At 32.7% G+C, this 17081-nt stretch overlaps 2 protein-coding genes and 2 long non-coding RNA genes across 5 annotated transcripts; 2 read left to right on the forward strand and 2 right to left on the reverse strand.

Annotated features, from left to right (window-relative positions):
• Positions 1-670: 670 nt before the first annotated feature.
• LOC103503312 (tetraspanin-6-like) lies at positions 671-3023 on the forward strand. The gene is made up of 3 exons (XM_008467453.3): positions 671-1346; positions 2328-2629; positions 2718-3023. The coding sequence occupies exons 1-3, from the start codon at positions 879-881 to the stop codon at positions 2752-2754; spliced, it is 807 nt and encodes a 268-aa protein (XP_008465675.1). The 5' UTR covers positions 671-878; the 3' UTR covers positions 2755-3023.
• Positions 3024-5034: 2011 nt separating this feature from the next.
• On the reverse strand, positions 5035-9839 carry LOC103503313 (rhomboid-like protein 19). Of its 2 annotated transcripts, XR_540776.3 has the most exons (9): positions 9661-9839; positions 9362-9486; positions 7569-7629; positions 7287-7453; positions 6928-7033; positions 6631-6833; positions 6371-6508; positions 5288-5457; positions 5035-5171 (listed from the first exon to the last, which is right to left on the reverse strand). XR_540776.3 is itself a non-coding variant. In XM_008467454.3 (8 exons), the coding sequence occupies exons 1-8, from the start codon at positions 9682-9684 to the stop codon at positions 5355-5357; spliced, it is 927 nt and encodes a 308-aa protein (XP_008465676.2). In that variant the 5' UTR covers positions 9685-9830; the 3' UTR covers positions 5035-5354. The 2 variants fall into 2 exon arrangements, 1 of the variants encoding a protein (XP_008465676.2); XM_008467454.3 differs by having other exon boundaries at positions 5035-5457; positions 9661-9830.
• On the forward strand, positions 8006-8556 carry LOC127150909 (uncharacterized). The gene is made up of 3 exons (XR_007823481.1): positions 8006-8090; positions 8170-8246; positions 8323-8556. It is a non-coding gene; the product is annotated as an uncharacterized LOC127150909 (long non-coding RNA).
• Positions 9840-13508: 3669 nt separating the features above from the next.
• On the reverse strand, positions 13509-14614 carry LOC127151049 (uncharacterized). Its single transcript, XR_007823756.1, has 3 exons — positions 14590-14614; positions 14458-14506; positions 13509-13632 (listed from the first exon to the last, which is right to left on the reverse strand). It is a non-coding gene; the product is annotated as an uncharacterized LOC127151049 (long non-coding RNA).
• Between the last annotated feature and the right edge of the window lie 2467 nt (positions 14615-17081).

Here is a 17081-nt window from a genome sequence, read left to right on the forward strand (position 1 = left end):
TAAGGCTTTTGATGAAAAAGGAAGAAATAGCTGTAATTACGGTAACAGGGTTCAAAATATTTACATCTATAGCACTATTTTAAAATAATTATAAATATAATAAAATCCATTAAAATTTATCAATTATAGCAGTCTATCACTTCTATCATTAATAGACATGTTGAAAATATTAGTTTATTATTTGTAGACTCTTATCATTGATAGATTTTTATTATATTTATAATTTTTTTAAATATTGTTATGTATCTAATTATCAATCCTAAAATTACAACACATTAGGTCAAATATAAAAATGTAAATATTAAACCATATAGATTAAATTAAAATAAATTTTAAATTAAAATTATAATATTTTATAATTTAGAAACTAAATTAGAATAAGAAAATATCATTTTTCGAATCATTTTAATAATGAGAACTAAACCTAAAACTTAGATATGAAAAAATGTATTTTCTCGCAATTAAACGTGAACCCAACATAAAAATTGGAATGCATGTTCTCAAAAGAAATGATATAGGTAAAAAACTAACCCATACTTACAAAAAGAATTAACTAGACACAAAACCCTAAAAAAAACTTAGTGGTAAGTTTTCGACATTTCAACAAAAACGGCTAACACAAGCATAACTTATAAAATTGTAGATTGTAACACAACAATAAAATTAAGTATAATAGGTGTTGAGAAGAGATTCACAGAGTATTTTCCATATAATAGAAGTGTGTGTAAATTTCAAGGCAAAGTTAAAAAGTTGGGAGGAGAGGAGAGGAGGAAAAGGAAAAGCCAAAAATTTTGCCACCATCTTAAAGAAAAAAAAACCAAAAAACTTCACACAAAACCCAAACTCAAAACCAAAAGATTATTACAAAGAGAGAGAAAATGAACAAATTGAGCAACTCATTGATTGGGTTACTAAATTTGTTAACTTTGTTAGGGTCAATCCCAATCATAGGCGGAGCCTTATGGATGGCTCGGAACAGCACCACCTGCGAGGCCTTTCTCCAAAGGCCATTGCTTGTGGTTGGCTTTTTGGTGCTTTTGATTTCACTGGCTGGCTTCGTCGGGGCTTGCTTCGACGTTGCTTGGGCACTATGGCTCTATTTGTTCGTCATGTTGCTCCTCATTGCTACCCTTTTGGGCCTCACCATCTTTGGCATTGTCGTGGCTAGTGGCGGTGGCGGCGAGCATCGGGTTGGAGATTATTCGGCGTGGTTAAGGAATAGAGTTAATAATCCTCAGTATTGGATTACTATTAGAAGCTGCATTTTGGGGTCTAATACATGCAATCAGGCTTCTAATTCATTGTCTCCTCTTAATTATTTGCAAAGAGATATCACTCCCATTCAGGTACTTTTTTCTTTCAATTTTTAAACTTAATTTTAGCTAAGTTGCAGATTTGATCTCTATAGTCTCTTATTTAACATTTACTTATTATTATTATTATTTTAATGAAATTGAGCTATTCGATATAATAATTTTTTCATAATTATTTATCCGCTTAAATATGATTTAATGATTTAATTTTCGTAGTTCAATCAAACTTCTCTAATTAATGTCAGTTTCAGTAATTTTATAATTAAATTTATTATAATCTATTAGTTTTAAGTTTTAGGTTTATCCATTATTGGGCTTTCAAAAAAACTTGAAGGGTTGATCCATTACTTAACCATGACTCTTAATTTTTTTCAAAAAAAAAAAAAAAAGGGAAAGAAAAGAAAAAGAAACTGACTCTTAATTATTGGTTGATTCTTTTAAACAAAGACTAGTCCATGTTACGATGAACATTTCTAAAAGAAGATCAGTACAGGTATGTAAAACATAAAGAAAAAGAAAAAGAAATGGTGATTAGTTCTATTTGTCTCCTTGTTACTTTGACCCACCTAACGTTATAAATATATATTATCTACCTGTTGCCTGTTTAATTGTAGAAATTTGGGCTACCATTTTAGTTCGATATTCAACATATCTCAACTTTTAAACTATAAGCTTTTAGGTTAAGCTAACTATCACAGTAAATTTCAATTTTGTATCTAATAATTTCCTTTAAACTTTAAAATGTATTTTAACTGTCTGTTTAAAAAGATTTCAAACTAAAATATAAAGTTTTTTTATTTAATATCATCTGACATATAAAATACTAATAATGATAAAGTTGACATATTTAAAATTGAAAATTTATGTTCAATAAAACTTTAACCGTTCAATAAAATCGTGAATTTTTTAAATTTTAAATATGTCCTGAACTTATAAATGAAAAATTGAAAGTTGAAGAAGGACTTATTTAACACAAATATAGAAGTTGATGAAGTGAATAAATTTTGGTTGCAGTCGGGGTGCTGCAAGCCACCGAGTACATGCAGCGAGAACGTGCAAGACCCTGATTGCTACCGATGGAACGGGGCACCCAACATACTGTGCTACGACTGCGATTCGTGCAAAGTAGCCGTGCTTGAGACTGCAAGAAGAGACTGGCACAAGCTCTCTATTCTGAATGTTGTCATGCTCATTTTTCTCATTGTCATTTACTCAATTGGTTGTTGTGCATTCCGAAACACCAAACGAGCTCAAGCTGATTATGCCTATGGCGAGAATCGAATGACGAAAATTCAACCGCGATGGGACTACAAGATGTAAACAAATTATCATATGTTTCTTCAAACGTTTTGGGTTTATTTTACTTTCAGTCTTTCTAAACTTAGACACTTATGTTTCTTGTAGGTGGAGATGGTTGGAGGACAGGAAGGAGTTTTACTAATACTATAAGAAGGAACCCCATCTTCCTTCTATTTCATCAATCTTTGCTCTTTTCTTTTCTTTGGTATCTTAAAGTTAAGAAAATTAAGTTTTTTTTTTTTTTTTTCGATTTTAGTGAAAGGGAATAGGGATTTTCTGGGCTTTCTTTTTATGCAGTAAGCTTAGGCTAACTTTGAAGCCTTTTAACTTTTTATCCTAATGTTCGATTGCTTTCTTTTTTTTGACCTTCTCAATCTGACTTTGATAATGACTCAACTTTATTTGATATTAGCCATGTGTAAAGTTTTCTATTCTACTTTGCTTCTTAAATCCGATGAAAGAAAATTTTATTTGATATTAGGGCGTACAATTTAAAATTTTGTTATATTTGTATATATTTTAGTTTATTTTATTATAATTAGAAATGTTTTAATTAAAAATTTTAAAATTTAAAATTAGATTAAACATATAAATACGAAAAATAATAAATAAATGAAAAAAATATTAATCATATATGAAAAAATAATAATAAATGGAAAATTTTAAAAATAAATTAAAAAATAAAAAACATATAAATATGAAAGAGAGTTATGAGAAAATAATAAAATAAGGAAAAAAATAAAAAATCATCGGAATTGAGACCAAGACTTGGAGGACAAAAATGGTTTTCAAATATGTCTCATTAACAATGAGACAACTACAAATTATAAGAAAAAAAAGGAAATTGAATCAAATAAAATGAAAACAGAAACTATCTTTTAAAGTTTTCTCAATTTTTGCAAAATTTTAAAAGATGTTCCTTCAAATTTGAGAAAACGAGAAATAGAAACGGTTATTAAACGCATGTGCTTCTTAAAAAGTGAAAAATAAAAACAACAAATAAGAAACAAAAACGTTATCAAACGAATCTCATAAATTCCTGTTTTGTTTTTGTTTTATATGGTTCTCTCCCTTCATGTTTTAAAATATCTATGATTGGCTTAGCTTATGGATAGAGAGACACTCCTTATCGGCTGAAGCTTTTGTGTTCAATTCCTTAACTTGGACACTTTTTTTTCTTTCATATATTTCTTAGCTTGTTTTATTTTTTTCTTCATTTATTATTTTTTTATATTTATATGTTTAATATTTTTTACTTTATTTTTATTAATTTATTAACTTTTCACATTTATAGGTTTAATATTTTTTATTCTATTTTTTCCCTTCTTTATTTATATTTAGCATGTATGCTTAATATTTCTTAATTTGTCTTTATTGTTTCGGTCTCTTAATTTTTCTTTAACTATATGTCAATTTAATTTTGAATTTTGAATTTTTTAATACTCAGACTAATGTAGTATTGTTGAATAAAAAAATATATCCTTTACTGTTGGATCAAGTTAATTATTTTAGTCTAATTAAATATTATTTACTTGGACTAAATTCTACTGAGTTACAAAAAAAAAACTTAATTTATCTTCTAATTATCTTCTAAATATAATCAAAATTCATGGATCCGACTTTCTCAAATCAAATTCGATAGAACCACGTCGCATCAAATCAACGTAAATACAACATCAATTCAACTTCACGAATCAAAATTTCCGAGAATCAAATTTCTCTGTGAACAAATTGATTTTCAAATTTTAGATCTAATCTTAACTTTTAATTTCAAATCTCAAAATTTTGTATGGACATGTTTATATGTTTAAATTTAAATTTATTATCTTTAAAATCATCAAAATTAGAACTTTGCATAGATAATAAATCATCAAAGTTAGTTAGAACTTTGCATTATATAATTTTTTACTAAGATAATATTTTAAGTTATCTTTGATATTTTACAACTATGACATTTACATAATAATATAATTGAGTTAAATATGAACCCTTATCGTTTAAGAAAAATGAATTCAAATGAGAATAATATTTAAAAACAAATTTTAACAACACATTATTACTAAAACTTATTTGATAATGTTAATTTTAATTATTTTTTATATTTTAATAAATTCTATATACAAATATGTATTTTATATAATTAATTTATATTTAACTAGAAAAATAAGCAAAAATACTAGAAAAATAACACAAGAAACAAGAAACGAAAATCCTTATCGAACAAATTTACCTAACTTAAAATTGTACTGTTACTTAAATGTGGACCAAGTCTAATTTGCAACTACTTTGGTCAGATTCGCAGTAAAAAGTTCTAAGTCAAAAAACGAGGAGAGAAAAACATACTGATTTTGAAATAGTTAAAATCCCTCCTAATCATTCATGTTATGATTTAAAATAGTTTGATTTTGTATTTATAATGTGATTTTCATACCATCAAAATTGATTATAAATCAAATCATTATAAACACGTTTGAGAGTATTTCAAAGTCAATCTTAGGAGAAACTTGGGACGAAATTCTACTCATATATCTCGGGCTGTATACATATAAATCCCCAGTGCTGCAAAAAAGCACAAACAAAGCATCATTTTGTTTTTGTTCTTTTTTTTTTTTTAACTAAAGGACCACATAAGGAATATGCAAAACAAAATTGCATCTCAGAATAAAGAAAAGGACCTGTTCATGAAGTTAATCAACAAACGTAGACCCTTTCAGATGACCATATATAATCTCAATCAATCAATCACACATTCTCTGTTGCATCTTTTCCCGACTCTTGAGCACTTCTGGCTGCAGCCAATCTTTCAGCTGCCAGTCTCTCTTCCAAAGCTCTGGCTCCCCTTTCTCTGAAATGAGTACAATTATCAAATTTCATGAGTATTCTCTTCTCCCTACCAAATTCTTTATATTTTTCGCCATACACATTTCCTTTATGTTTATATCATTCTTTTGTTTTGCTTTTGTCGCTTCCATTTTATTAAATATCCGTGAGTGGTATAGATCAGTTTACACATACCTCAACTAATCTCACAGGACAATCAACCTAACCTTACAATATTTGGATCTTAAGAAAAGTTGTAGGATGTTAAAACCCAGATAGGTAACTATCAGGGATTAAACCTATGACCTTTTAACCTACTAAACCAACTCATGATGGTTTGTTTGTAAACAATTGTCTTCACTGGTGTTCAACCATCCTTGAGCACTTAATATTGGGCCCATTCAAAATTACCCTCCCCTTTTGATTTTGATTTAAAAATCCTTTATTTTCCCCGTGGGTTGACACCCTGTCACCCCCTTTGTATGGTTTTCTTTTCGAGAAAGTGCTAAGACCAATGTTCATGTTCATCAAGGTGGGTGGTTAATAGGGTACATCTTCTGCAGTCAAAGCACAAAGTGAAAAGATGCATATAAAGAGCGAAACATCACCACTAAGGTAGATGCATATGGTGAGGTGAGGGGAATTCAATATTTGAATTTGAAAGTTATACATAAAATTTTTTATTTTAAATGTAGCACCTAATTTCTAGATAATAAAACAAATTTCGAACTCCTAATTTGGCCCCAAAAATAAAATTTTAAATGTTAGGCTTAAATTTAAAAATTTTGAACTCTTTCCAATTAGTTGTAGTTTCTTGCTTTGTCCTGTCTACCTCAAGCCATTTAAAACAAAAAAGCAGGTCTTCTGCAAGCTACAGAACAAGCTAAAAGTGGAAAACACTTGTAGTATGTCAGGAGAGAAGTAATAACAAATATTACCTTCTTCTAGATGCCTCAATGGGATCTGAACCGGGCAGCGGGGCGCCTGCAGCAGTATAGTCCTCAGCATTGTCACGGGATTCAGATCTTCCACAAAGCATACGATGAAATATTGATGCAATTGGATCAATGACTGGCCTGCACACAACCATCAAGACTCATAGTATACTACAGACTATGGAGAGAGAAGACAGAGTATTCCTGAAACTTGAGGAACAGATGCTTAAAAATAGAAAAGGCTTCAAAACAAAACATTATACCGTAAAAGTTCAGGGAAGAATGTAGAGAACGCAAAATCATCACTAGGATCGCCTTTCAGTTTTGCTTCAGGTTTCCTCTGCCAGTATCTCAGATAAATCCAGCTGATGTATGTCCCAAATATTATTGTGGGGAGATATGTTGCTGCTCCTGTTGTCCAAAAGCTTATGGCAATGGATACCAAAACAGCAAGAGATGGCAACCACTGAATGAAATTGCAAGCGAAGGCCAGAAAGAGGGTTCAAAACTCCGATAAAAATAATTCGAAATTAGGATATATCTTTCTACATTTTTCATACCTTAGCTTTTAGTTTCAATACTGGCAACTCTTGATCAGGTATCATTTGTTTGATCCCAACCAAGAATCCAGCCAGGATCCCATAGAAACCAGATACAGGCAAATAACTGACACCAAAAAAAGATGTAAATAAGATGTCTGGAAAACCTGGGGGCAGCGCAGGAAACATGTTTAAAGAGGAGGACAAATTCAGAAATACTGAGATGGAAAAGAATCAGATAGAGTTTACTTGAATGAAAATCTAAATGGATTAAAACAATTTTGAGTGATGATATCAACAGAATGCTCAATCAGTTAAAGACATGTACACAAGTATGCCTAAAAGGTGTGCCTGATGCACGATGACTCAGTAGCACTTACAGATAACTTTCCTCCTGTGTAATATAGTACAGGGCAATTGCTGTGATAAAGACACATAAGGAAGTTAGAAAATTGACTACAAAGATGAATTTCAAAAATTCTCTAGATCCCCATATGGGTTCAAGCAGCTTTCCAACAAACAGGAGGCCAACTGTGCTGACAACAACCTGCAATATATTGCTCTCTGTAAGTCTAACTTCGACTGGAGAAATAGTGAGATAAATTCAAACCAATATTCTATAAATGGAACAAAAATTTGTGCGCGACAATTTGGGTGCATACCCCATATATTGACTGTTCAATATAACCAGCAGTTAGGAGATTCCAGGCAAAAGGTATTGTCCTACAAAATAGAAGTTCAAAGGAATGAATGACCCAACCATCATTTATAGTTTACACATTTCCCGTTAAAATTTAACCTAAAAGTTGGTAAAATACTAAGACCATCAATGAACTTTAATCAATTCCTACACTACAGAGGAAATATTCTCGCATCATACAGATAAATTTAATTAATTAATTAAACTAGGCACAAATTTCTTCATTACGATAAGTAATTTTATTTGTTAAGATTAAGAGTCGGATATTCAATATGGACTTAGCTTGATAAATCTATATACAAGAAACTGAGATATGGAAAGTGTTGATAGAATACTGAATGACAATGACAATTTTGGAATTTTGATGATCAGTCAATGAGAAGGAAATACAAAATTTTCATGCCCAAATTGAGACTCCTCGTGAGGAAAGTTACCTAAATGGCATGCAGTCATATTTCGTATTTACTGCATTGTAACTGAAAAGGTAAGTATCTCAACTAATCTGCTAAGTGTTTAAACGTATGTCCAATTGTCCAACGTACACAAGAACTCATGACTTGCAGTTGATCGAGGCTCCATTACCTATGCTATCACATCAATCACCATGTCTTGCCTAAAATAATGGGTCCTCGCTTCTTTGGTAAGTGATATGTTTCTCCATTTTGAATTTTGTAGCAAATTCAGAGGTATTTGCTTATGAATTAAATATTTGTTAGGTTTCCCAAAGAGATGTGCATGATGCACATACTCCAATAATTAGGATGACTTCAAAAGGTGACTGGTAAAAGAGCGAGGTCATATCGAGAATATGCAATTTCAGCTCTTCATTGAGTAGTTTGGTTGGACAGGAAGACTCTTATTTTCCAAGAGAAATATTCACATGGAGAATTTTTCAGATAAAAGAGATTTAAATTCTACCTCTTGCTGGTCTATGAATGGGAACATTCAGATTTTGGGCTCAGTTTTACATATTTAGTCAGCTCAATATGACTTGATTTTTCTGTAATTTCCTTTTTCTATCGAGGACATCTTTCTCTATATTTCTAATCTTATAACCATCTTTTTTTTCTATCAGAGAATAAAGCCAATTCAGAATGATAAGGGGTTCACATTTCACACTCATGTAGGTGTTTCCTCTATTATTCCGTAGAGTCCATAATTCAGATTAGTTAGTAGCGAAAACATCTGGTTGCATGGAGGTAATAACATCTTTGGATTCTTCACTAGAAAAAATAAAAAATGAAAGAGTTCTACATATCAAAATAGTACACTCAGGCAGTAGATTGTGTAGCCTCTCAAAAGGTTTTGTTGCTACTTCCTACCAAAATATACGTTTTGTTCGGAAGTAAGGCAGAACGATACGAGGATGGTTTGGCCAATAAATTAAATAGTGGAATTGCCAATAACATCACAATTTATAATTTTGACCACATTCCCAAGCTTAGAAACTACACTACAGACTAACTTCCACCAATCTTTCTAGGCATGCCTCTGGATCACAATTCACGAGTATGTAACATGCAAACCTTGTAACATTTACTCTTACACAGCAATTCAATCATTAGTGATCACAAGATTCTAGATTCTTTCCTTACTAAATTTCAACTCGATAAAACACACACGCTTCTAACCAGAAACCTACTGGCATTACTTCAAGAACGTAAGCATCGCATAGATTCATCCATGAAACTACATCAGCTTCGCACAGTTTTCACTATTGCTAATCAAAAAACTAAATTCTCCAAAACGAGGTACCTGGCTGGAATAAGAGCAAGATAGTTAACAACCGCAGGAAAAAGCTGAACCAAGATATGCCCGCCAATTAGCACAACGGCTAAGCCCTTGCATAGCTTGGTGAATCCAGTAAACGAACCCGAGCCCTGTCCAAATACAACACAAAACCAAAACATCAATAAAAACGTCGCTGAATGTCGAGAAAATGTCAAGATCTGGAATACACATTTGAAGATAGAAGAGACAAACTACGAGATCTGAATGCGACTGATACACCACCAGTTAAGAAGAGATTAAAACAAACAATTGTCAGGGCATACCCCCGGAACTGCTGGAGTACTCATGGGCGGACACGGTGAACGGTGGAGACGGTGATCGGAGTTGCGAGCTAAAAATGGACTGTTTTGCTTGGCCGGAGACTTTTGGATTAAATTGGGGGGGGGAGTGGGTCTTCGATGAAGTGGGAACTTGGGAGATCGAAACGTAAATGTAAGTGACTGGGTGCGGTGAGGTGTAGTGTTTATATGGTACACATCATGTAGATAATGTACATCAGGTTTACTTCTGATTTACCTTTGACCATGATTTGATTGCGGGAAACACACATCAACTCCCAACGCTTTTGCTTGTTTTGTAAGAAAACCTATGTTTTGCAAATTACTCCTTCATCTCTTCATATTTTCAGAATAGGAGGTAAAAGGAAATTTGTCTAAATTTTCACATTTTTTATTTTCATCAAATTACACTTTATTTCAATATTCTTCCAACTGAAATAAGTGTTCAATCTTAATTTTAAAAGCTTATTTGTCATGGACTACACATTTGGGGGCATGTCTAAATAACTTTTTTGTTAGTAAATATTCTGGGGATGTGATCGAACCTTCCATTTCTAAGATAGAAGATTATGTATCGTTACCATCAAACTAAGTTTATTTTGTGTATGAAGTTATATTTAAAATCAAACAATAAATTATTTTTTATTAACTTAAAGCATATTTTTCGGAAAAGATTTCGAATTAAAAAGGTGATTTAAAATCATTTTCAAACATGCTCATAGTCTTAAGCCTGAACTTGTGTTTATTTTATTCATGAACTTTAGAAAATATCATATAGGTTCTTTAAACTTTTAATTTTGTGTCTAATAAATATTTAAAATTTAATAACTATTTAAGAAATTCTTACGTTTTCAATTTTTGAAAATTTGTAAAAACCACCTTAGAATATGGTGATAGTTGCAATGGTAAAAATTGAACTATCAAACTTATAATAACTTTATAAAATTAGACCTACAAATGATAAAATTGAACTATCAAAACTTATACTATTGTTATAATTTCTACCATTATTATACATACAAACAATATTAATATCAACTAAACATTGAAGCAACACATTATTTTTCTTTTGCAACAAAGTCACTGTGATTTTTATTTTAATTCCATGCAAACAATTGAATTTTTGTATCGATAACCCTTTCAAAAGGTATTATAATTGATAACTCATCTCCCACAAAAGTATGCAATTTACAATATTTAACTTATGTGATAACTAATTTATAACATTTTGTTTATGTCATAATCCATTATCTCATTTTGTTAATGTATCGTGTTAGAGATAGCCATGTCTATCATCCTATCGTGATGCAACCGTTGAACGATCAAATTTATGCAGTAAATTATATATGAACAAACTGCCTTTGATACTATAATGGAAACCAAGTCGATATAAAGCACACAAAAATATCAAATTTATTTCATAAAGACAATTTTTAAAAGTGTCATAACATAATTGTAGTTTAATATATCCAATACCTTTAATTTCACATTGTTCATGGTTTTCCATAGTAACTTTGCCCTCAATATGTCTAATAGATCTTTAGCCCTCAATATGTTCTTGATATATCCAATATCTTATATAAGGTGACATGCATGTGATATGTGGATCTACAATCATGACTCACTAATTACCAAAACTTCACAGCAAATTCATCTCTCTCATGAACATTAGGAGTGGCTTTGTTTTCTTTTCTAATTAGGAGTTTTCCCTTTTTCTTCAAAATAGGACAATCAAGTTTAATATGTCTTTCTTTTGCAACAATTTACATGGTTTCCATTCTGATTCAACTCTGAACTGTTATTATTTTGTTTATTGTTTTGAAGTTTAGTATCTTTTTTTTTTCTTTTAGAAAACAAAGCTTCAAATTCTTTCTTCACACTTTTAGTTCAAGTTTATATATATATATATATATATATATATATAAAAGAGAATTCAAAACAATATCAAATGTTAAAAAGGATATCTACCATACTTAATTGCAGATCTAACCTCTTTATCTAAGTGGATGTAGAAGGACTATTGTTTGGTTTTTGCCATCTAATTTTCCTCAATATTATTGAGGTCTAAACAAATTTTCTCAAATTTATCAATGTTTTCCTCGAGAGTTTTTTACTATTCCATCTTAAATTCGAATAACATTTCTTTCAAATATGTCTTATTCAGAAGTGATTTAGACATGTAAACCTCGTCAAGTTTAGTCCACAGGGCAGAGATATTTTCAATGCTATTAACATGTCTCAGACCATTGTCAACAATAATAGTACTATATGCTATTCACGAACTTCATATTTTTCGGCATCAGTCATTGTACTGGGTAACTTGCTTGGTCCATCGAGAGCCTTAGCTATCATTTGTTGAACAAAAAGAACCTTCATTTTTCTCTTTTAGAGGCCACAATCTCTCCTACCATCGAATTTTTTCAGTTCAACTTTGGCAGACATTTGCGATTAGAAGCTAAGATGCAAACGAGAGTATGATCGGAAAAAAGTTTTAGAATCCTTCTCTTATAACTCTTATACCAATTGTAGAACAAATGAGTAACCAACTGATAAATTTCCAAATTAGAGTAAACAAGTATAGAGAATAAGGAGAGAAAATAGATAGACATAGATCTTTTATAATGGATCGATCGAAGTCTACATCAACTATGCAAATCAGAGATAGCAATCTTCATTAGCACCAACAATAGAAAAGATCAAAGACGAAGATGAACATCAAACGATCTTTTGAAGAAGAAAATCACATATCTTCCAAAAACTCAGCCTCAATTTTTTGCATTCTCTTTCTTCTACCCGAGTACCTCTCTCCCAAAAAGTCTTTTATGTTTAGAGCTATTACACAATAGGTATACACACAAAACCTAACTAAAGCTTGTAAGAAATTAACCTATGCTAAAAGTGAAGGAATTGACTTTCTTTTGCACAAGTGTGCGATCGCTTTGCCCCATTTTTGTTTTATAGTAACTAAATACAATACAGAAACCCACTGATAGTTAAACTTGCTTTTCTAAAGTATTTTCAAGGAGAATAACCAATCCCTTTTGATAAACTCTTCAGCATATCTTATCCTACTATACACATCATGAACTAAGTTCACGAGCATAACACCAGCAAATAGATCTTCTCTGTTATCCACTAGCTTCGAAACAAGGAGAATTGTGGAATCCTTTTTGTGTTTTGGTGAAGGGGGATTGTTTTGTAGAGAACCTTTCTCTGTTGTATTTTTTGTGTGATTAGTTTCTTAGAGAGAGATGGAGGAGAACGGTAAATTAGGGCCCGTTTGGTAACGTTCCTATTTTCTGTTTCTTGTTTCCTGTTTCTTCTTTTTTTAGAATAAGAAACAGTAATGCGTTTGATAACTGTTTCTTGGAAAAAAAAGAAACAGAAACAAAAAATGTGTTTGATAACTGTTTCTTGTTTATTGGTTTTCTTCTAGATTTTTTTTTATTTTTCACATCTACTTCAATTAAACATTAAACAAAAATATAGGTCTATCCATCAAACATAACAAATAAAATTATCAAAAGTTTATTCATTTAATACGAAGAAGTATCAATGCACGAATAAAAATAATAACATAAACATAAAATTTATCCTTCAAATGTTGCCAAATTTGATTGGCAATATCATCTCTTACTCTGTAACGACCCAACTTTCCGGACTAAGCTGAGGTCACTACTCAGTACTAAGACTCGACCACAAAGCACAAAAACTCATAAAGGACCGATTACGATTCATTAAAAACGTTAGAAATATTACAAAAGCAGTTTCGGGCCCTATTTTAAATCACAGTCACGAGAGTTTCAAATACAATACTCAAGTCATCAAACTCAAATCACAAAACCAACTTTCCTAACAAAATATATCAGCGGAAGCATAAAGAAAACCAGACGCATCCATATGGCCTTCACGCATCCTTCTTGCCCCTCGTTGGTCTGCCCCTCGCTGTACCCTTACCTGAAAAGTTAAAGAAGAGAAAGGGTGAGTATAAAATATACCCAGTAAGGGACCCACTACTGAGCCCGTTAGGGAACAACAGTTAACTTCCCATTCAGGGGTACCCTACATAACAGTTTAGTGATCTCGAAAGATACACCTATCAGTCTAGTGATCCCGAGGGATGCACCTATCAGTCTAGTGCTCCCGAAGGATGCACATATCAGTCTAGTGCTCCCGAAGGATGCACATATCCGTAAGGTACACTACCCCATAGATGAAGCTAACCGCTACCCCTCAGTCCATACTAAACCGTCTACAACAGTCATATCCCAACAACATTCATATTACAATTTCGCCATAGGCTTCGCCAGTCAGATAGTATAGGTTTAAACAACTACATCCTCAGTTGCTTTATGCGTTTCCAATTCACACACCATTGTGAAAATCCCTAGATCCAGTCAACTAGTCAATCAAAATCGGACTCATCGTCCTTCCACGACTAAACTCCATGATCAATGTCCAGACAAAAGACTACCACGTACCTAACCGTAAAACTTTAAGGTCCTTCAACATACAATTCAAATCCACAACGTAGCCCATTAACATAACTATACTATACCGAACATCCGGCATCGGGGTCTATCGTAAACAACTCCTTACACCTGATGGCACACAAGCTACAACTAGCGGTCGCGTTACCTTTACATCAGGCAAGAGCATAGCAACGATACTTAAAAGTCAAACACACATACATTTATTTAGTACAGTTACTAACGTGTAATCCCCTGTGGATTACTACGTTTCCAGCCTCGATCCGAGGTCCAGTAGTAGGAAAACCCTTACCTGATACTTGGTTATGCCCCTCGATCGAGTCCACGCTCAACAGATCCACCTAAATGAAAACACCAGGGTTTAAACGATGACACCAGTAAAAGTCACCTTTTTAATTCATTCGAAACAACAACGTCGGCTTACCCGAGTAAAGGGAGCTATTCCCCAAATGAACTTGCCGTGGGACCGTGAACTTGAACGTCAAACCCCTATTACCTTCAAGGAACGAAAGATAGGACCCAGTCTTACTCCAATATTCAAAGTGGAAACGGTTATAGCAACATTGGGTAAATTACCAAAATGATCCTTACCGAAGACTCACCGTGACCCGAAGTGAAGGGAGAAAAATATGGCTTAGGTGGCTCGGCTCGGCTCGGCTCGGCGCGGCTCACCCTCGGCTTGGCTCGGCTTGGCGCGGCTCAACTCGGCTTGGCTCGGCTCGCGGCTCGGTCTTTGGCTTGCGGCTCGCGGCTCGACTCAGATTCACAAATCGGGTCGGTTTGGATGAGGGTTCTCGGGTCGGCTTGCAAGAAGGGAAATTCGCGACTGATGGAGGTTTGCCGTCGGATGCCCGACGAACGACGCGATGGATGGCGGCTGGACGCGGTCGGACGAAGGACGCACGGCGGCGTCCGGTTACGTGAGACCGAGAGGGAGGTCGGGAAAAGACGGGACCGCGGCGGACGAAGTTGAAGTTGAAGAAGCTACCGACGATGGAGACGGAAGTGGAGACGGAACTCGACGGAGGAGATGGGGACGGAGGCGAAGGCGTGCGTGACGGAAGAGAGATGGTCGGAGGCGGCGCTGAAGAGAAAAAAAAAAGAGAGAGCTGCGGCGGCGCGAGGAAGAAGACGAAGAGGATGAAAAAAAGGGGGGGCGCGCGCGTAGCTTAGGGTTTTAAAAAAAAATTATTATTATATATATATATATATATTTTAAATAAAATAATAATAATAATAATATTAATATCAAATAATGAATATAATATTAAATAAAGATAAATGTATCAATATTAAATTATAATGAATAATAATAAATAATAATAATAATATAAATAATATTATATTATTATTTTATCACTTACAAAATTTTAAAAATCCCGAAAAATTCACATAAAATGCTAAAATTTTTACCTTGAAAATTCAGGGCGTTACATACTCAGGCAATTTCTCTTTTTAATCCATCAATTTCAACAATCTCATCGTTATTTCGTGACATCTAGAATTTAATATTAATTTTAAAGTAAGTTATTATGTCTTCAATATTCAGAATTGAAAGAAACAAAACAAAATTTAACCTTTAACTCTTAACCTATGATGCTTTAGAGAAAAACCCACAACGAAAACCCAAATTTGCACAAAGAGGAAGATGAAAACTATGGATCCAACAAAGAAGAACAATCAGGCAAAAACTAAGGATCTGACGAAGAGGAAGAGTTCGGGTTGTCGAGGAAGACGATGAGAGGAGAAGAGGAAGACAGTGTGCAGAGAAAAATGATGAGTGAAAGAGGAAAAGGATGATTATTTGGAGAAGACGATGGAGATAACACTACTACAAAAATCGGATTACTTGACGTTAAGACAGTGTCAAGTAAACGTTTACTTGACGTTTTTAAAAGCGTCAAGTAATCGACTGTCAAGTATAGTCTGATTACTTGACACTAAAAAACCGTCAAGTATACGTATACTTGACACTACAACATCGTCAAGTATAAGTATACTTGACCCTTAAAAACCATCAAGTATACGTCTACGTGACACTAAAACACCGTCAAGTATACGTTTACTTGACACTAAACCACCGTCAAGTATCCGTTTACTTGACACTTAAAAATCATCAAGTATACGTTTACTTGACACTGTATTAACATCAAGTAATCCATCAAAGTTCACCTTTTATGTGTCAAGTAATGTTGTATAGTTGACGCCTTATACGTGTCAAGTAAACATATACTTGACGTTTTTACATGTAAAGGAATATCGTATACTTGACATATATTTAACGTTATGTATAGTACTGTTTATTAATATATATTAAATATACAAATTTTTCATTTTCTGGTTCTTGCATTAGGTACATTTGTTTCAATAAAACATATCCATCAACAAAATAAAATTTTCAGAACCAGTATAGTTACGCAACAAGAAAATGACAAAATAATTAAGTAAACCAACAATAATTTCATTTGTTCTCACCAATGTTATCAACGATTATACAATTCCAATCCAAATATAGTCAACTAAAATTTCCTATCTGTGGCCTATTCCAAAATCAACAATAATAATAGCTACCTCTTATATAACTAATAATAATAGCTATCTTGTATACCAAAACTAAAGTCTCTATCCCCTTGCATCTATTGCATCATCTATAAGTATAATGGCTATGAACAAAACGTTTACACAAAAAATGTTATGCGCATTCCCTATGTTAGCCATTTACAAAATTAAGAAGAAGATCATATCTAGGTGTATCTATCATATGTACCGGGATAAAAATTCAGCCTACTTCACTCGTACTTCATCCAATTCAAGCTGTGAGTACGAGTTTCTTGTATCAATCTATAAAACATAAAAAGTCAAGTAGACACTTTGTTAAAAAATAGTCATATTATAATATTTATAACGTTACAATGT

Source organism: Cucumis melo, chromosome 9 (genome assembly GCF_025177605.1).
Source record: "Cucumis melo cultivar AY chromosome 9, USDA_Cmelo_AY_1.0, whole genome shotgun sequence".
Lineage (NCBI taxonomy): Eukaryota > Viridiplantae > Streptophyta > Magnoliopsida > Cucurbitales > Cucurbitaceae > Cucumis > Cucumis melo.

Coding starts and splice junctions, on each gene's coding strand:
- LOC103503312 (XM_008467453.3), top strand. CDS start 879: ATGAACAAATTGAGCAACTCATTGATTGGGTTACTAAATTTGTTAACT. Junction 1,347..2,327: donor GAGATATCACTCCCATTCAG/GTACTTTTTTCT, acceptor TTTTGGTTGCAG/TCGGGGTGCTGCAAGCCACC. Junction 2,630..2,717: donor CCGCGATGGGACTACAAGAT/GTAAACAAATTA, acceptor TGTTTCTTGTAG/GTGGAGATGGTTGGAGGACA.
- LOC103503313 (XM_008467454.3), bottom strand. CDS start 9,684: ATGAGTACTCCAGCAGTTCCGGGG. Junction 7,630..9,361: donor CTTGCTCTTATTCCAGCCAG/GTACCTCGTTTT, acceptor TCTATTTTGTAG/GACAATACCTTTTGCCTGGA. Junction 7,454..7,568: donor TTGAACAGTCAATATATGGG/GTATGCACCCAA, acceptor AATATATTGCAG/GTTGTTGTCAGCACAGTTGG.